The sequence below is a fragment of the Strigops habroptila genome, chromosome 1, assembly GCF_004027225.2.
Source record: "Strigops habroptila isolate Jane chromosome 1, bStrHab1.2.pri, whole genome shotgun sequence".
In the NCBI taxonomy this organism is placed as follows: Eukaryota; Metazoa; Chordata; class Aves; order Psittaciformes; family Psittacidae; genus Strigops; species Strigops habroptila.
Window position 1 is genome coordinate 97,655,335 of NC_044277.2, and position 19,757 is coordinate 97,675,091.

Below are 19,757 nucleotides of genomic sequence, written 5' to 3' on the forward strand. Positions count from 1 at the left end.
CCATGGCGGCCCCTCTGTGTGGGATAGGGTGGGATGGGTGAGGGGTGCACAGTGGGTGGTGGGGGGAGTCGCGGCTGAGCTGATGTCTCACACAGAGGCTGGGAAGTACTGAAATGGGGTTCCCCAGGAGCACCCACTGCTCCCCAAAGCCCTGTCCCTGCCCCGCGCATCCTTCCCTGCCGCGGGATGCAGGAGCAGCCATGGCTGGCACATTCCTGTGCTGTGGGTGGAGTAGGACATGTGTGACCTTGGGAAGCCTCCGCCAGCCGAGAGCTCACCCCAGCACCGTGAGGACGAGGCGGCCACGGGGTTAACGGTGCAGGGGACAGCACTGGCGCAGTCACTCTCCAGTGCACGGGTTCAGACTGAGCCCCCCCCCCGTGCAGCTCAGGGTGCCCCTCATGTGTGGCGGACCCGAGGGGTCCCTCCATGCCCGCGCACACCCATGAGTGTACCCACGGCTGTGCACATGCCTGGCTCTCCGGTGTGTGCTTGTCCACCCTGCTCTGCTCGCTGCCTGCCCGCAGCCCCTCTGGGCTCACCCTGGCCCCATTTTTAGGCTGGTCACGTCTGCACGGCTTCTTCTCTGCGTGCTCCATCCAGCCGCTGTGTCGGCTCAGCCTTCCTGCATCACACCGGGCCACAGCCTCGAGCAGCCCCCCGCCCGCACCCCCTGCTTGTACCCCCTGCCTGTACCCCCTGCCCTCGCCCCCTCCCTGCACCTCCAGCCCATCGGAGAGAGCCTTGATCCTGGTGCCTGCATGGAGGGGTCATGGGTGATGGAGGCACCGGTGGCATCTGGACCAGTTTGGCACTGGGAGGTGGCACTGTAACCGTGGGGTGCCCATTCGGGGACAAGGAGGGGTCTGACCCGATGCTGGGGTCTTTGCCTGGGGGGGGGGAGGGCCGGGGGGCTAGCCTGCACCCAAATCCTGCACAGTGATGGCTTCACCCTGGATTTTGGTGCTGTGCCGTCACCTTGCTGCTGCTGGGGGTCCCCAGCCCGACCTGCCAGGGCTGTGCATGAGTAGGGGGCTCGGGGTTGCAGGGTGGGGGTTCCCTTGCACCAGTTGAGGATGCTGGAGGGGATGTGTTGGTGCAGGGGTGCCCCTCCATGCGAAGCAGTTAGGGGGAGTCAGGGATGGAGCCCTGTGCTGGTTGGGTGCGAGGAGAGCAGTTTGGGAAGGGCAATGTGTGTGTTAATGAGGAATCCTGTTGCTGGGGGTGTCCCACTGCAGGGGTACCCCCCATGCACAAGCAGTTTTAAGGGAGCTCAGTGAGAAGTCCCGGTGCTCATGGAGGTGTCCTGATGCTGGTGCAGGACTGCCCCCCCCCATGCGGCACCAGATTTGGTGGGGGGTGTGGGGTGGGGGGTGTCAATAAGGGATCCTGTTGCAGGTGGGGGTGCGGGGAGAGCAGTTTGAGGGGTCAGTGAGAAAACCCAGTGCTGGCTGGGCATGCTGGGGAGGTGTCCCAGTGCTGGGGCAGGGATGCCCCCTCCCATACAGCAGCACATTTTGGGGGGGGGGGGTGTCAATAAGGAATGCTGGTGCTGGGGGGTTGGATCCTGATGCAGAGGCAGTTTTGGGGGGGGAGGGGTCAGCGAGGGATCCCGGTGCAGGCGGGTGCCGGTACAGGGATGCCCTCCGCCGTGCAGGAGCAGTTTGGGTGGGGGGCTGCCGTTGCAGGGGGCTGCAGGAATGGTCCCCCTGGGACACCGGGAAGGGCCCGTTGCCTCGTCCCGGTGCTGCCGGCGGCGTCCCCGGTCCCGCGGGCGGAGCCGGCGGCTCCCGCCCGCCCTCTCCCGCCCCCCCCGCCCCCCCCGGCTCGGCGCGGCGCGGAGCGGCGGGAGGCGCGGAGCGGGGCGAGGGGCGCGGGCGGAGCCGCTGCCGGTGCCGGCCCCGGTGGCGGAGCCGCGGGTCCCTCCATGCCGCCATGGCCCCCGCCCGGCCCCGCACCGCCCGGGCCCTGGCCCTGCTGCTGGCGATCGGCGCCCTCGGTACGTACCGGGCATGGGGATGAGGATGGGAGGGGGCACGGGGGGGCTGCGCCCCGGGATGGGGCCAGATCCTGCACCAGGGACCGGGGGGAGTCGGGTCCGACCCCCCCGGGGCTTGTCACCTGTAGGAGGGCGGGGGGGGCGGATCCAGGCGGCAGCGGGGGGGTCCGCGGTCCCGGGCGGGGGCTGCATTCCTCTGCAGGGAGGGGGGGGTCCCTTGCCGGGCTCTGTCCTCTTGCAGGGGTTGGATCCTCTTGTAAGGGGCTGGATCGTCTTGTAGCGGGGGGCTTGATCCTGTTGGAGGGGCTGGATCCCCTTGTGTGTATGGAGTGCATCTGCAGGAGCCACGGAAGGGCTGGATCCCCTTGCCGGGGGCTGGATACCTTTCGGGAGGGCTGGATTTCCCTGTAATGGGGCTGGATACCCTTGTAGCAGAGGGCTTGGTCCTGGTGGAGGGGCTGGATCCCCTTGTATGTATGGGGTGCATCTGCAGGAGCCAGAGGAGAGACTGGCTCCCCTTGCAGGGATTGGATCCCCTTGCGATTTATGGAGTGCACTTGCAGGAACCAGAGAGGGCTGGATCCCCTTCTCAGGGGACTAGATTCCATTGCGGGGATGGGGGGGGCTGCATCCCCTTGCAGTGGGATTGATCCTGCTGCAGGGGCTGGATCCCCTTGAAGGGGCTGGATCCGGTTGTGGGTATGGGATGTACTTGCAGGAACCAGAGGAGGGCTGGATCTCTGTGCAGGAGGGGCTGGATCTCTTTGCAGGGGCTGGATCCCGGTTAGGGGAAGCGGGGGGGAACTGGATCGTGCTGTATATACGGGATGCATGTGCAGGAACCAGAGAAGGCTGGACCCCTTGTGAGGGGGCTGGATTCCGTTCCGGGGGGGCTGGATCCTGTTGCAGGGGCTGGATCCCGTTTAGGGGGGAATAGATCCTATTGTGTGTAGTGGGTGCCTATGCAGGAACCAGAAGAAGGGTGGATCTATTTGGGAGGATCGGGGGGTGGAGGGGTGGATCCCGTTGCAGGGAGCTGGATCCCCTTTTATATGTATGGAGTGCACTTACAAGAACCAAAGGATGGCTGGATTACTTGTAGGGGGCTGGATTGCATTGCTGGGGGAGCAAGATCCTGTTGCAAGGGGCAGGATCCCATTGTGGGGGGGCTGGAAGCCACGATGTGCATGGGGTGCACTTGCGGGAAGTAGAGAAAGGGCTGGATCCCCTTGCAGGGCAGCTGGGAGATCTGGACCGGGGACAGCTTGGCTTGGGGGGGGCTGTGTCACGGTGGGGGGATGTCACAGAGTTTGGGGCAATGAATGGGGCTGTCGTGGGTGCGGGGGACCCACAGAGCTGGGGGCTTCTGCGGGGTTTGTCCCTTTAGTCCCCAGGAAAGGCTGTAAAAGACTCGAATGCAATCCCCCCCCACCCCAAAAAATGGCTTGTGGTGCTGGGGGGTTGAGGTCGAGCAGGGCGGCACCCAACGAGACCCCCCAGGGGTGGGGGGGGCACCTCTGACACCTCTTCCTCTCCTTGTCCCCCTCCAGCATCTGAGTGGCCCCCCCAAAACGCCAGCGAGGCCGAGGGGCGAGGCTTGCGGTGGGAGCCGGTGAGCGGAGACCCCCTGGGGGGGCCCAGCAACAGCTCCAGCGCCGGGGGGGCCGCGGCGGGACCCCAGCTGGAGCCCCCCGGGGTGGGCGCAGCCGCCACCACGGACGCGGCGGCGATGCCGGAGGGGTGCGCGGGGTGCGCCGGCGAGGGTGACGCCAGCGCTCTGCCCCCCAGAACCGGCCCGGCGGAGGACGGCCAGGCCGCGGTCACCTGGCCCGGGGACGGGGCCGCGGTGGCGCTCGGCAGCCCCGAGGAGCCGGGGAGCGGCGAGAGGCCCACACAGGCCTCCCTGCGCAGCCCCGGGGGGTTCGGGGGTCTCACGGCCGCCCCGCCGAGCCCCCCCGGCGCGCAGCTCGCCACCGACTCGGCTGAATCCGACCTGCTGCTGCTGGCCGCGGGCTCGGCCGCGCCGCGGACCCCGGTGCCGGGTGAGCCCATCCCCCTGCCGGGAGCCACGGGGGACTCGGGGCGTCCCCCGGAGATCCGGGCGGCCGCATCCAGCCCGGCCCCGGCGCAAGGGGCTCGCGGCTGGACGGATCTGACCTGGCTGCGGGAGCCCGTCACCGCCACCCCGCGCCCGGCCGAGCCGCCTGCCGACCGGACGGCCTCGGAGATCATCGACGTCGACTACTACGACCTGTTTGAAGGGGGCGAGGGACTGGGGGGCTTCCCCGGGGGCAGCCGGGGGGCGGCCGGCTCGGCACGGCAGCGGGAGCAGGATGGGGCAGCCACGCCATGGGCCCTCCATGAGCTCTATGACGACTTCACGCCCTTCGATGAAGCTGATTTCTACCCAACCACCTCCTTCTATGCCGATGGGGATGAGGAGGATGAGCTGGAGGAGGATGAAGAGGAAGAGGAGGAGGAGGAAGACGGGCTGGAGGACGAGAATGGATACCGGCCACCCGCCTCAGCCGTGCCCGGTGCCCAGCCGGCACCGCGGGACCCCCGACCCACCGGCCGCCGCGACATGGCCCCACCACAGCCCTCTGGTGTCGCGGGAGGCAACCCCACGGCGTGGCCGCGGCCCGGGGAGCGGGGCCAGCCGGAGAACGGCACCGAGTGCCGGAGCGGTTATGTGCGGCACAACAGTTCCTGCCGCTCCGTCTGCGACCTCGTCCCCAGCTACTGCCACAACGGCGGCCAGTGCTACCTGGTGGAGAGCCACGGGGCCTTCTGCCGGTAAGGGACAGGGACCCTGGGGGGGTGTGTGGGCTCTCCATATCTGTACACTCCATTCCTGGGCTCTCCATCCCCATACATCCCATCCCTGGGTTCTCCAACTTCATGCTCTCCATCCCTGAGTTCTCTATCCCCCATGCATCCCATCCTCAGTCCCTCCACCCATCAGTGCAGCCCATCCCTGGGGTCCCCCATCCCCTGTATCCTACCCTTGGCTTTCCAGCTCCCTGCACCCCATCCTTGGCTCTCCATCCCTCTGCGTCCCACTCTTGGCTCTCCATTCCTGTATATCCCATCCCTAGGCTCTCTAACTCCATGCATCCCATCCCTGAGCTCTCTATCCCCCATGCACCCCATTCTCAGTCTCTCCATTCACCAGTGCAGCCCATCCCTGGTGCTCTCATCCCCTGTACACTCTCCTTGGCTCTCCATCCCCCCGGCACCCCATCCCTGGGCTTTCCACTCCCCATACCTCATCCCTGGGCTCTCCATCTCACTGCACCCCATCCCTAGGCTTTCCATCCCCACACACCCCATCCCTTGGCTTTCCAACTCCACGCACCCCATTCCTGAGCCCTCAATCCCCCATGCACCTGATCTGTAGCCTCTCCATCCCCCTGCACCCCATCCTTGGCCTCTCCATCCCCTTACATCCCATCGCTGGGCTCTCCATCTCCATGTACCCCATTCCCAGTCTCTCCATCCTCCTGTACCCTATTCCCAGGCTTTGTCCCTCTATACCCCATCCAGGTCCCTCTGCCACTGCAGCCCCATCCCCCTGGGACATAGAGGGGCTTTCCCTGCCTCCTGAGTGGTGGCTGGGCAGGAATTAGGTCAGGGCCATGCAGGCTCTGGGGCTGCCACGCTAATCGTCCCCGGCAGATTGCACCCGGGGAGGGCCGATGCCACTGTGCCGCACAGCTCAGCACGTGTTGTGTGGCTGGCGCCAAGCCCGCCTGCATGGGGGGACACGGGTGTCCCCAATTGCCCCCACTGGACAGTTGCTGGGGCTGAGTGGGGCTGGGAATCACGGGTGTGGGGGACAAGCATCGCCCTGTGCGGACCCTGAGGGGTCACGCTCCTCAGGGACCTGTTAATCTCATCCCCCATCTGACACCCATAATCTCCCTGATTACAGATGCTGGTGTCCCCCACCATTTGGGACCCACATTTTGGGGTGGGGGTCCCCCTAACCGCCTCCCCTTGCAGGTGCAACACGCAGGACTACACGTGGCACAAGGGCATGCGTTGCGAGGCCATCGTCACTGACTTCCAAGTGATGTGTGTGGCCGTGGGCTCAGCCGCCCTCGTGGTGCTGCTGCTCTTCATGCTCACTGTCTTCTTCGCCAAGAAGCTCTACCTGCTCAAGACGGAGAACAGCAAACTGCGCAAGACCAAGTGAGTGCCATAGGGACAGGGCTGGCACCCCTAAAACTGTCCCAAACCACTCCGAGGTGGCACCCCGATAGCTGCAACAGTTTCAGTGGGCTCAGCATCCCGGCTGGGTGCAATTCTATCCCAACGTGGTGTCTGTGGGACCCCCTGTGCTGATGGGGACAAGGCGATGGTGGGTGGGAAAGCTGCCCTGCGGGGACATGGCTTGTGGCTCCTGCTCCACGGCTAATCCTTTAAAGCTGCTCCTGACTGGCACCAGTTAATCTGCTTCACTGGGAGCTGGGGCCACCAGCTGGGCTCACCACACTGCCCAGGGGCAACTGGAGATGGTCCCCATTGTGTCCCTGCGGACAGGGCTGGGGGGTGGGGGACAGGGCTGGCATGGGTGGAAGTTGGGGTCACTCTCCACCCCAGCAATTGCTGCCCACCTCCCTGGAGCCAGGGAGGAGAAGGCCCTTCCCGCCTGGGTCCCTAATGAGCTGTTAATTAGTGTTTGGAAGAGCCAAGTGTAATTAGCAAAGCTCCCTGCCAGCCCCTGGGTCTCCCTCTCAGGCCCTGGGACCATGTGGCTCCTGGCTGTCCTGGGCTGCCCTCACTGCTCCCCTGCCTGCACCTTCCCAGAGCTGGGGGTATTGAACCCCAAATCCCCCAGATGTGGGGGCATTTAGCCATCCCAAGCCCCCAGATCTGGGGCTTTTAATGCCAAACCTCCATCCCTGGAGACGTTTAGCTCCCAGGCTTCCAGCTCTGGAAGCATTTATCTCCCTCAACACTATGTTCACCCCAAAACATAGGGGCATGGGGGGCGCTTCGCGGTATCCCCGGTCTCACCACCGTGCTCTCGTCTCCTCTCGGCAGATACCGCACCCCGTCCGAGCTGCACAATGACAACTTCTCCCTTTCCACCATCGCCGAGGGCTCCCACCCAAACGTAAGGAGGCTTCTTGGCACCGTCCCCTCCTCCCACTTGCTGTCCTACCCTTGTCCATCTGTCCAGTAACGTCTTGTCTGTCCCCCCCATCCATGGCCCTGGCACTGCCTGGGTGACGGCATCACCACTGGATCCCTCTGCACCCTCCTGTCCCTATCCCGCCATGGCCTCACTTTCAGGTCCTGCCGTGCTGCATCCTGTCCCAAATACCCAAACTGGCCCTGAGCCAGGCCAGGGCTTGGTGTCTCCCCATTGTCCCCCTGCCCTTTCCCCTTCCCCACCAAGTTCCTGGTGGCTTTGGCTCTGTGTGTGGGGTGGCTGTGCCGGCATTTTCAGGGAGAGGACAGCCAGTGCGGTGTGGCTCCAGCAGACCATGCTCCCTGGCTGTGGCATCGCTGGGGCAGGACTGGGGGAAGGCAGCCAGCAGCGGTGGGTGATGCTGGAGGATGAAACACTCTGGAATGCTGCTGCCCTGGTCGGGATGCGGCCGCCAGTGTCCCCCTGGGGCTGCCCTTCCAACCTCCTGTCTTTCAAATTGAAACAGAGAGAAGCGAAGGGCTTTGCCGCGCGGGAGCCAGAGGAGGAGCGTAGGTCCCTCTAGCCTTTGCCTTATCCCACCCACCGCCAGTTCTACCTATCTTTCAACTGCCTTTAGCAGCCATAGCGTCTGCCACTGGCCATCCTGGCAGGAGGCTCCTGGAGCTGGCTCACTCCCTGCTGCAGAGAGGATGAACCTTGGGATGAATTCAGTACCACGCCACAGCATCTCACTGGGCTCTGACCCATCCCTTGTCCTCTCCAGGATGTGGAGGGCTTGGTCCTACAGTGGCACACGTACCTGGGATGCAGCACACTGAGGATGTGGAGGGGGCAGCGGGGTCAACACCCTGGGAAAAAGGGTTTTGGGGACACACAGTGCAGCCCCTCCGCTGGGCAATGGAGCCTGGTGCTCATCCCATGGGATTTCCCGTGGAGCCAATGGCACAAGCCTCGGACTGACTGGGCACCTCTTACAGCATCACTGCCCAGAAGATGGAGGTTTCCCATCCTCATATGACCATGGCTGCATGACACTGGCCCTTGGGTGTCTCTATCTATCTGCCACTTGCCAGGCAGCACTGGGAGCACCATAACCGCTACAATGCTGGCAGGTGCCTCACCACCATGGCCAATCCTGTCCCCACAGCCCCCCATGCCACAGCTCATGCCACCTCACCAGCACTGACAGTGACGCCGGGACTGTCTGGGCACAGACGTTACCCAATGCAGCTGGAGCTTGGCCCCGGTGCCAGCGGCGGGGCTCTCCCCATGGATGTAGGACAAACTCTGGGCATAGCCCAGCCACGGGGGAAGATGCTTCTGGCATCTGTGGGGGGGCACTGGGAAGAGGTGTCCATCGGGAAGAGGTGGATCTGACCAGTGGCATGGTGGGGCCAGCTGTACATTAACTGCAATAAATCCAACTCCTCGGACCTCCTGCCAAGCGCCGCTTGCTCAGAGAGTTGCTATTTTGGGGATGATGAGATGAGCCAGGCTGGAAATGGGAAGAGAAATTGGGTGGTGGGGGTGGCTGGAAAGGTGGTGGGTGGAGAGGCTCTTGTGGCCAGCATGGCTCTTGAGTGGCTTTGGATGGCTGGAGGCACCCCATGGTGGGGAATCTGTGGTGGGGATCAGCAGTGAGTCACCAGTGTTGAAGGCCAGGTTGGATGGGGCTTGAAGCAACCTGGCCTAGTGGAAGGTGTCCCTGCCTGTGGCAGGCGGTTGGAACCGGATGAGCTTCAAGGTCCCTTCCAACCCAAACCATGCTGTGATTCTATTATTCTGTGACCCTCTCCCTTCATGCTGTGAGCTCTATGTTCCCCATGTGCAGAGATATATGTTGCATGGGGGGACATTTTGGCTCACCTTTGGGCAGCCCTGCCTGCTGCTGGGGGCTGCCTACAAGAAAGCAAAGCCCCGGCTGGGATGCCGATTGAGACATCAGTGCCTTCACCCAGTTCCCATTGCTGGTTGTCCTTTGTTGCAACAGCATCCCCATTGTCATGATCATCTCCTGACTGCCCCATCTCTCCTGGCAGGATGACCCCAGTGCTCCCCACAAGCTGCAGGACTCCCTGAAGTCCTGCCTGAAGGATGAGGAGCCATTTAACATCCACAACTCGACGTCGCCCAAGCACGACGGCAGCAGCGGCAAAGGGGAGCAGGACAGCAGCGAGCTCAACTGTCTGCAGAACAACCTGACGTGAGCAGGGCAGGAGAAGGAGAAGGCGAGAGCGGGAGCCAGCCCTCCCGTCCCCCGCTGTACACATCTCCTGTCTCCTCCCTGTCTGGTATCTCATTTTCCCGCTCCGTGGCATGCTTTGATGTGTTTTGTACAGAGGAAAACAAAAATTAATTAATAATAATAATAATAATAACAAAGCCAAAGGCTGCACATGGCCTTTGGCCGCGTCGTGGGGGTGTTTGGTTCGTGCTCCGTGTATCTCGCTTGGGTTAGTTCAGCGCTGTGATTTCTAAACCTTTGCTGTCCTGCAACTGACTTTTTTTGTACTTTGCCCCACTTTTTTTGAAATACAAGTAAAAACAACAAAAAAAAAAAAAAAGGGAAGGAAGATCTTGAAATAAACCATTTTTTTTTTTAAAGTTAAGCCTCTTGCCGGTGCCTGCGATCTCCTGACACAGACACAGCAGGTCCTCGCTCCCTGCTTCCCAAGGGTCCCACCCAAGCATCACTCAGAGAGAATGGCGGGTGCCTGGTCCCCCCTCCTTGACCTTCCTGGCTTTGCCGGGCTAGGCGTGCAATGTATCCTGCTGGAGCAGGATCCCCGTGGGTTGCTGCCATCCCAGACATGCTTGGGGACCCCCTGGGATGTTCAACAGAGGTGCCTGGGCTGCTCCCTGCTCATAGGGGCTGTTTCATCCCTGTCTCCATCGTGGGATGGGTGCACACAGGGTGAAGCTGTCACTGGCACCATCCTCACAGCTGCCTTCTTTCCATAGAGCAGCTCAGGATGTCACTGGGATTTTGGGCTCTGCAGCCAAAACACCCCAAGGTTGTCACCTCCCCAGCTCCTTGTTCCCATCTGCTCGGAGAAGAAACTGGTGCTGCTGTCCTGGCGGCTTTGGCAACATCGGCCTGGCTTCTGCTGGGATAAATGAGAAGCAGCCCCCCCACCCCAATTGCCTTCACCCTACCCTGGGACTGAGCATGGAGGGGGTTCCCTGCCCAGGGCACCCCAGCACTCCCACTGCCCTCCCCTCCAGCCACGGCTCTGTCTCACTTCCCACAGGAGCCGATTTCTTCTGGAGACGGATTCAACCACGAGCCAAAACCCGCAGCTCCTCGGGAGAGAGGAAATAAAGCAATTAATCAACATACAATATTAAGCATGCCACACGTTAGGGATGCAGCCAACGATCTCCCTGGGGCAGGTAGGAGCTAAAGCCGCAGCTCAGCGTGTTTTAGATGCTTTCTGTGGGCTGCTAAATGATTAATTCTCAGCTCACTCAGGGAGATTAAAAACTGAGGGGTGGCGGCGGGAGCCAGCAAATGATCCTGGGGGCCACGCAAAGTCGAGTGAGCAGCTGACCTGCACTGTTGGGGCTTTGGATTTTGCCATTCTCCTTCCAGCATGGAGCTGTACAACAGGTAAATCAATGGATAAAGCACCTGGGCAGCACAGACACAGCAGCAAAAGATGGCTAGAGCCAAGCCTGAGCAGAGAGTGATGCGCTGGGGAGCAGGAGTCCTGCTGAGTGGAGGGGAGATGCTGATGCCCAAGAAAGCCTCATGGAAAAGCAGGCAGTCCTGGCACAGGCAGAGGCTGAGCTTCCAGTGGGACTGGGCAGGATGGGAAGGGAGCTAGAGTGGGATGAGGGTTGCTGTGACAGGAGGGAGAGGACACATGCTTGTGTATGAAGAGTGAGGGGAGAAGAAATGGTTATAGACATGTGTAAGGAAGGAGATGTTGGAGGGGATTGGGAATGACATGGCGTTGTGAGTGAGAAATACCCGTAGGGAAGAGGAGGGAAGGGGCACTGTGGGGATGGGGAGGCCACCTTGCTTCTCCACCTGCCCTTGGAGGGAGTTGGTGGGACCAAATGCAGGGAAACAGCAGCCAAGGAGAGAGACCAACTGGCAAACTCGTGGCTGCATGATGGGCTCTGGAAACCATCTCCTCCTTGCTGGGATCCTTCCTGACAGTGCCTGTGGGTCCAGCAGGACGCTGCCTTGGGAGAGAAGAAAATCTCCTTTGCAGGGAAGAAACAGCCAGCATAATGCTGGTCTCTTGATCAGAGAAACCCTCATCCCTGTTTTTCTGGCCAGCAGCAGGCAGGTATCCTGCCTGGAGATGGGGTCACCCCTTTGGATGATTTGGAGGGATGGAGCAGCCACCCCTGCCATGCTTGCTCTTCTGCATGGAGGTGAGGCACAGGCCATCCATCCCAGCACAGCCCATCCATCCGGGATCTGCCCTGGCTTGACACAGAGGTGTCCACCTTGGGAGCCTCCCAGGTGAGCAAAGTGGCAACTGGGGTTGCCCATCCTTGGCCACTGATTTTTCAGCCTTTCAGATGGGCCCAGCACATGGCTGAGGTGTGGTGGGCAGTGGGGGACAGCCTCTCCACAAAGCCACAGTAGTAACACCTTGGTGTTAATCCCTTGTTTAAGAACAGTGATGGGTGGAACCAAGGAATCCAGGAGATAGGTGTTATCCTCGGCACTCTAATCTGCAGCTACTCACCCACATAGGCTGCAGGGACTGACGCGGGTTGAGGGCAAAATCGTGTCACAAGGATTTAAGCAGGTCTAAGGATGCTCCTGGTCAAAACACACACATTAAGAGAGCTGAGGGTGTTTGTCCCCCCTGTCCCTCTGCTCCAGGGTATCAGCCTGACCCCTATAATTCCCCTCCTTGCTGTGCCCCCTGCTTTGGATCCCACTCACCTACCTGGTGCGCTCCTGCTTCCTGCATGAAGACACAGCTTCTGGCCACATCTCACTCCAGATGGCTACTAACCCTGGACCTCCATCTCGCCCTGGGACCAGTGTTCCTCGCTGTGCCTCCGTTTCCCCCCTGGGTGACAGCATGTCCCCAGCCCTCAGGCTCTTCTCCTGTTCTGGCTTTGCCAGAGCACTGAGGGAAGGAGGAGCATGGTTTGCACACGCGGGTGCATTGGGGTTACCCGAGGGGCCAGGCTCCCTGTCAGCACATCGTCTGACATGGAGAGAGCAGGGGGGACAGCAAAGAGCATCTGCCATGTGCCATGTGCCGGTCACCAGAGCTGATTTCATGGGCCCTGTGGAGGAATTTGCTTCCCAGCCAGCAAAGCAACACATGGCATTTTAATCAAAGGCCTAATCACTGTGAAACGGTGAGGTTGTGGACAGCTATTAAATTTAAATGCTCGGTTAGTTTGCAGGGAAGGGAGGCGGCCTTTTGTGGCTGGGCAAGGACTGGCACGGGACGCAGGGTGCGAAGGGACAGGAATTGGCGGCGGCACCGGCTCTGTCCTCCTCACTCTGTCATCCTCTTTTCTCTTGCAGACACATAACAGGATTAGAGCCGCGACCTCGAGACAAGGCGCCTTTCTTCCTCTTGATGAGCTCCGGCTGCCTGAAACAAAATAGCTGGAGTCCCAATTCAATGACCGAGCCCTGGCCGGGAGAGAGCAGGAGGGAGAAGGGGTCAGAGCGGCAGCTCTGTCGTCCTGGCAGGTTGTGTGCACCCAGAGTGGGCTCAACACCCCTGGTGCAGGATGCTTCTGCTTTGGGACCTGTCTTTCCCATTCCCAAACCTGTGGGTTTGGCTGTCCTTCCCTGAGCTGCTGGGAGCTTTCCCTGGGAGTGGTGGCCAGGGGTTTGTCCGATACCTGGAGCTGGTGAGGTGGGATCTCTGTGCCTGCGTCCTCTCCAGCACAATCTCTTTGCTGGCTTGGGTTTACACACACCAAGCAGCTGGATTGCCTCTTGGCTTGTAGGAGCCTTTACCTGATGTTTGCATAGCTAGAAAGCATCATAAGTATTTTGTGATGGGAAATAGCAATTACTCCATTATTCTCATTCTCACTGTAACAGGGAGCGAATCCAGTACTAAACTGACCCTGCGTGGGATTTGAAGAGAGGAGAAAAGCAAAATCCTCTTAGCTTCATAAACTGTAAAATGCTCAGTGTGGGAAAGAACAGCTGGGCATGCGTTTGCTGACACTGAGGAAGCTCTGGGGATGGCTTTAGCCATGGCAGCCTCTGTTTGTCACTGCTTTATGCCACGCTGGCTAGCACAGACATCAGGTTAACTGGTTCTGCTAGGAGAGGAAGAGAGCAGGGCACAGGCATCGCTTGGAGATTGAATTGAAATGTAAAGGCAGGAGGCAAATTGGCCAAGTCTGAGTGTGGGGTGACCAAGCTCACGACCCTCATGAAGGGATGTGGAAGAAAAGGGAAATAAAGAGAAAGGACCCTGAGGCACTTTGAGAACGGGTAAGTAAGATCTCATGGGAGGCACGTTTAAAGGTGAAAAGAGTTGAGGAAATTGGCGGTTCTTCAGAGAAATGGTGCAAACAACACACATACAAGCTAGCCCAGTAGGAAATGTAGTAGGAACCAGCTTGGCTCCATCACAAGCTCTCCACTGACCTCAGGCTCAAGGGAAAAAAAACATTTACAGAAAGTGGGAACTAGGTCAAATTACTAAGGACAGTGGTAAGAGTAGCATAAGCATGTGGGGAAACATCAGAAAGACCAAAGCACAAATTGAGGTGGAAATAGTGAGCATCATTAAGAGGAAGAAGAAAAGACTACAGGAGAAGAATGAGCAAGGGAGTGCTGGTCCGGACCCTGAGAAGAAGGATGGCTGCTGACAGAGGAGGCTGAGAACTCAAGGGTTTCACTGTTTATTTTTCTCCTGAAATCAGTCTTGAAAAATGTCAACTGCAAGCAGCTGCCTACCACAATGAGTAAGATTTTGTGCTCTCCACTGAGACAGTGTTAACTGCAATAAATAGAGTCCCCACATTGGTTAGGCGTTTGCTGAATTTCACCCTGTGGTACTTAGAAAACCACTTAAAACCACCTCAGGCCAATAAGGTAGCACAAGGGATGGGTAAGGTTTTACAAGCCCAGCTCCAGTTTGCGGCATGCCACTTCAGGAAAGATGCAGCCCACAGGAGAAGGTGCAGGGAAAGCAAGAAGAAAGGTGAGAGATCAAGAAAAGACAGTCTCTGCAGGGTGGGCAGTGGGGAGAACTGGAGACCAAGGGAGCCATGAGAAGACTGAGTATAAAGGGCTTCTTCAAAAAGGCTGGGAATAACCAGGGTCTGTGGTGGAATGCCAGAAAAATAGGGTGAACTTCAAATGATGAACTTCATTTGCTAGAAAAGACAGTTTGGAGAGACATCAGGAAGTATTTCCTACCTGTGATGAGAAAGAACCAGGACAGACTGCAGGGGAGGATGGGCAGTTCTCCTTGTAGAGGTCACCAAGAGCAGATTAGATCCATCTCAGGGTGACAAGAACTGCTGATTCCCACTTAGTGAGGTGGTGGAAGTGCTGATCCCCTGCACTGGACTCAGCTCTGGTTTCTGCCATTCTGTGTCTTCCAGTGCACCACTTCTTTGCATGGACAGAGGTGGGGCAAAAGGGTAGGCTAAGTCTGGCTTCTCTCTCTGCCACACACTTTTCACCCCAGTTTTTGCTTCTGTCACACCCCAATATTATTGATTCAGGAGTATTGCTTAGATCTACGTATACAATTTGCATGTATTAGGTGGATCAGAAGTCATTCTGCACAAGCACCCAGGAGTCTTGGTCTTGAATGAAGCTCACCCTTTGCTGGGTGCTAGAAAAAGGCAGCACGAAAATATGGTTCTTGCTTTAGAGTGCTCAGGATTTAACTGCAAGGCAAGAGACAGCAGATGGAGGCAATCTGTTGGGTAGATGAGTACAAAGAAACAGTGAGACAATACTGGCTGGCATGGCAGACAGTGGGGCTTAGCGCGAGATGAGCCAAACTTGCTAGGGTTTTGCGCAGACACTGGAAAAGAGGAGAGTTCAGGAAGGATTTGGGAGAAGATAAGGAGATTCTTCTGTAGCTGTAGAGCTCTAGCTTTTGCATGGTGGCCCAGGCCAAGGATACAGATGCGGGGAGGAGAAGTGGATCTCTGAAGCTGTCTGTATCATCCTCAGGGTGTTGAGAGGATGTTGTATGTGAGAAATAGGAGATGGCAGGAAAAAAGAACTGTGGGAGAGCGCTGAGTGAGAATTGGGAGGACGAGAAGGAAGAACTGCAAAGGGCTTATCAGAGAGGCAAGAAGAAAAAGAGGATGGGGCAAAATGAGGCACAGGTAAGAAGTGTGAAGGATGAGGAGGTGATGGTGGATGGGAAAGGCAGAGGATCTGGCAAAGAGTGGTGTCTTTAGTGAGCCAAACACTTTGCATCTGGGAGAGGACAGTGTTTTCTCTGCCTGCCTTGGTCCCATTTTGCTTGCAGCCATCCTCAGGATCCCAACAGTTCCCTGCTGAGATGACTTTGCTGCTGGATCCCCGCCGGTTTCAGCACGTTTCCCAGGGATTTTTCAGTTGCTGCTGGAAAAGGCCTGGAGACCCTTCATGGAGAGCCAGCGGGCACTTTGCTCAAAATGGTAAAGGGAATTTTAAAGGTGACCTGAAAATCGAATCAAAACTCCTTTTCTTTTTTTTTAACTTGCTTTATGAATGCAGTAAATTACTCTTCACAGCCACAGACAATCAGCAAACAAACCATGGTTAAATGCAGCAAAGGGTACTTACGTTTGACATTAGCGGCAAGTGTATAAAGTGGGGGTAATGAGGCGCCGGAAAGAAATGCCAAGAGAGGATGCAGAGTCATCGTCGCTGAGGGTTTCTAAGAACAGGTTGGACAAACAGCTGTCAAGAAAGGTTTCAGTCGAGCTGATTTTGCCTGGCGGCAGGTGTTGCTCTATCTACACGACCTCTCCAGGTCCCTCCAGTCTTATGCTCAGTGATCCTGCGATGCTTCTGCTCCTCTTCTCATCAGAAATGTCAGGCCTGCTCTTCCATCCCTCTGCCAGAGCTGCTGCCTCTGCCTCTGCAGAACAGGTTTATGAGCTTTGTCTTCTGTTCACTGGGGCTGACAGAATGGTAATTCGTAATAGTGTTCACCTACGTTTTTAATAGTTGCTACATACACAGGGGGATATGTATGTATATACATATACAAATAGGCAAAATGTAATACTTTAAAAGGGAAAGCATAAAAATCATTGCCCTTCCTATCTACTTTCTCTATTAACCTTGCACTTCTTTCTTCCCAGTCACATCAATCCCCCACAAAATCTTCTGGGACAACAAATGTGAGTTCGAGATGTGAGACTAACCCCACCCTGAAGTGTGTTTCTGGCTTCCTGTAAGCAGGGTAAGGGGGGGATAAAAGAGGGAGATGTACACACCAATGCTGTTCCGCATTTCTCTTCCGTAGGTGTCTTTCAAAGGCAGCTCAGGTGTCCCAGCTGTTTTACCACATTCTCAGGCATCTAAATTCATATTTATTTTCCCTGTCTCCTCCCTGGCACTTTGGCCCTACAGCCCAACCCAGACTATTCTATGATTCTATGATCTGCAGCCTCAGGGAATCACAGAGTAGAGGCTTTGTAAATACCTGTGGGATTCTGTTTCACCAGCAGCACTTTTCCCAACCGCTGCCCAGCTAAAGGAGGCAGGAACATGGAAGCCAGCACTCTTCCCTCCCTGGTCGCTACTGGGCTGTTTTACCCTCTGCATTTCTGAGCCGGTCCCCAAGGAGGACGGTGGGGTAGTGTGCTGGCGGGTATAATACCTGACCCCCACATCCAGCAGGCACAGGGGAGATCTGCTGGCTGCCAAAAGTGTGAAGAGTGGGGCCAAACACAACCACAGGACGTGATGGTTGAAATTAGGAGCTCACCATAACCCACTCTGGTGTTTGCTGCTCATCTGCAAAGCATAGGCAAGCAAAAATAAGTCAGATGTCGGCATTGCTAGCACAACCAAAAGAAAACCAGGTTCCCCCTAGTTTTCCTATAGAAAAGAGCACTGTTAATGGCAGAGAGGTGAGGACCTACGTTATGACAGGGTGACATGTCCAAGTAACAGGGTGACATGTCCAAGTAACGGTGACAATGGCAGGAGCCATCCCCGGAGAACAGCCTTGCCACGCTCCGGGCTCCCTTTTCCCACTGACTGTCACAGGGAGGGACCCACTGGCTTAGAAATTCTTTTCAAAGCCTGGTTCTTGCATTTCTTCACAGAAATCCGGCACCTGGTTCAGCTCATCCATTATTCCTTCCAGCTGCTTTTTGCTGCATCAAGGCCCCAGCATTGAGTGGGCTGAATTTATCCCCTGAACACAAGCTGAGTTAAAGGGACAACTTGCTCGTTTCTTTTCTTACCCGTCCATTGACTCGGCCCAACATCTGCTCTCCTATTAACCTTCTCTGGCCTCAAAGCACTAATGATCTTTTATGACTCAAAGCATTACTAAAGCATTTAGCATTCTATCAGTAACAACGGCGTGATGGGAAGACAAGAAACCCTCCCGCTTTGGTATGCTCCTTTTGCTGTGGTGTAATTTGATTTGTGCATTAAAATCCAAAGGGATGGGTATATCCCGGAGAGCTCAGCAATAAGTAATGCAGGCATCTCTGTTGCCAGAAAGGGATAATCAAAGGAGGTAAATCAAAGTGCCTTCTCCCTAAAAATCATTTTCCCTGCACCCCTATCGAGAAGCCAAGTGCTTTTAGTTAACTTTCCCTGCCGTGCTTTTGGGAATTACCTCAAATACTGCAAGATTAATTGTTTTGATTGGTTCACTTGGGGTTTTTTTTCCTACTCTTGATCATAAATTGCTTTTTACCCACTGGTGTGACGTAGCATTGGAGCTTAATTGTAAGCATCATTGTTACCTATGGATGCCATATGGCTCCACTATGCAATACTTACAAGGTTTGCTGCATTGTTAATACTGCAAATAAGCATGAAGCAGATGGAAGGGAAGGGGCAACAGTTCTAGCGGTGAAATTCTCACTGCCTTCGCATGGTAACAAGTCATGAAATGTGAGAAGGAATATATTAAGAAGGACAAGAGGTGTTTTGAGAGATGCAGCTGTATTTTGCATGTGGTTTTGGTCCCCTTCCCACTGCAAAGAGAAAAAGAGAGGATTTCACATTTCATTTACAAGGCGTTTAGGGCTCCGCGGCTCCTGGAGGAACTGGAAGAAAAGTGCTATAGAGGGAGAAATGTGACAGTGCAGACAAAAGGTGGTCTGAAAATGGCATATTTGCTAGCACACAGGTGCAGCCTGATGGGGAGCTCCCAGGTAGGAACATCTCCAGGCTCCTTCTCTGCCTGTGAACTCCCTTTGCTGGCATCTGTGCTGCAGAATGGGGCTCTGCAGACAAACCATGTGAACCAGGAGGCCAGGAGCCAGACTATTTCAAAGGGTGGCGAAGGAATTAAGGCTCTGGCTGCACCAACACAGAGCAGGGACTCAGCTGGTTACTGGACTCCCTGAGACCAGACCCAGGTTCCCAGCTCTGTGAAAGGGTAGGAAAACAAAAGCAAAGTGATTTGGACTTTTAAAGAAGCTTTCAGCTAATGCTTTTACAGAAATGAAGCCATCAAAGGATAAGAGAGGAAGTCCTTTCACAGCTAAATAACTGGTTAAAAGACAGGAAGAAAAGGGCTTTTCGAAGAAGAGAAATTACAGATGGGATATCCCAGGGATTGGGCTGGGACCTGGCTGAGACAGCATATTCCTAAATCCTCTGAAGAAGAGATGGAGAACAGGATAATAAATTTTACAGATAATACACATACAAACATTGGAAATAAAGAGGGAAGAACAGCTGCAATGGCTCAACCAAATATTCATACAGCCCACCATCTTTTCTACAACAGTTATCCTAACCAGAGGGCAAGGGAAGAACCAGGCTAAGGCAAGCAGTTCTGTTCCCACAGCTCTTCTCCCAGGCCCTGTACTTTGCAGCTCAGGGACTTCCCAAGCCAGTGGTTACTAGTATCTCCTGAGGTTAGCTCCTCCTACTCTCAGGAGATCTCTCTGCCATGGACTTGTCACCTTTTCCCATTGATTCACCCTCTTAAACCCACCTAAACCTTCAGCAGTGGTAATTCGTGGTTCGGAAGAGCCTCACGCTAAACTACAGGCGTCTCCTCTCTCTTGCTCCACACTTGCCATTTATTAGCATCGTTTGATGCCCCCTAATGCTTGCAGCGGACAAGACAGTGCAAGGCTGGTGCATCTTCTCTCCAGGTCCCTTGGGACAGCCAGCACTCCAGCACATTTCCCCTCGGCATGGCAATACTTGTCTACATTATGAGAATGAAAGGTTTCAAACGCTTAGGTGGGGCAATGAAATGCAAAGTGACAAAATATGCAAATTCGGTTATGAGGGGAAAAAAGCAATGCTAAGTAATGCGGATTTTTTTGGTTAAATTTGCTGTTACTACTCACTCAGCTGCTAGCTGAGCGCTGCTGCAGCTCATTCTTTGAGAGAGACAAATTAATGTTCAGCAGCACTCAAATGTGCTAATAATGTAATAGGAAACGTTAAGAGAGTAATGGACCCCTCTGAAGTATCCC

General features: G+C 56.5%; 1 protein-coding gene across 3 annotated transcripts; it reads left to right on the forward strand.

The window, feature by feature from the left end:
- Nucleotides 1-1,789: 1,789 nt before the first annotated feature.
- Nucleotides 1,790-9,730, forward strand: CSPG5 (chondroitin sulfate proteoglycan 5). Of its 3 annotated transcripts, none has more exons than XM_030493111.1 (5): nt 1,790-1,999; nt 3,550-4,795; nt 6,005-6,193; nt 7,049-7,121; nt 9,200-9,730. In XM_030493111.1, exons 1-5 carry the CDS (start codon nt 1,936-1,938, stop codon nt 9,365-9,367), a joined length of 1,740 nt encoding a protein of 579 aa, XP_030348971.1. In that variant the 5' UTR covers nt 1,790-1,935; the 3' UTR covers nt 9,368-9,730. The 3 variants fall into 3 exon arrangements, with proteins under 3 accessions (XP_030348971.1, XP_030348962.1, XP_030348956.1); XM_030493102.1 differs by lacking the exon at nt 1,790-1,999 and adding an exon at nt 2,365-2,944; XM_030493096.1 differs by lacking the exon at nt 1,790-1,999 and adding an exon at nt 2,955-3,097.
- The last annotated feature ends 10,027 nt before the right edge of the window (nt 9,731-19,757 follow it).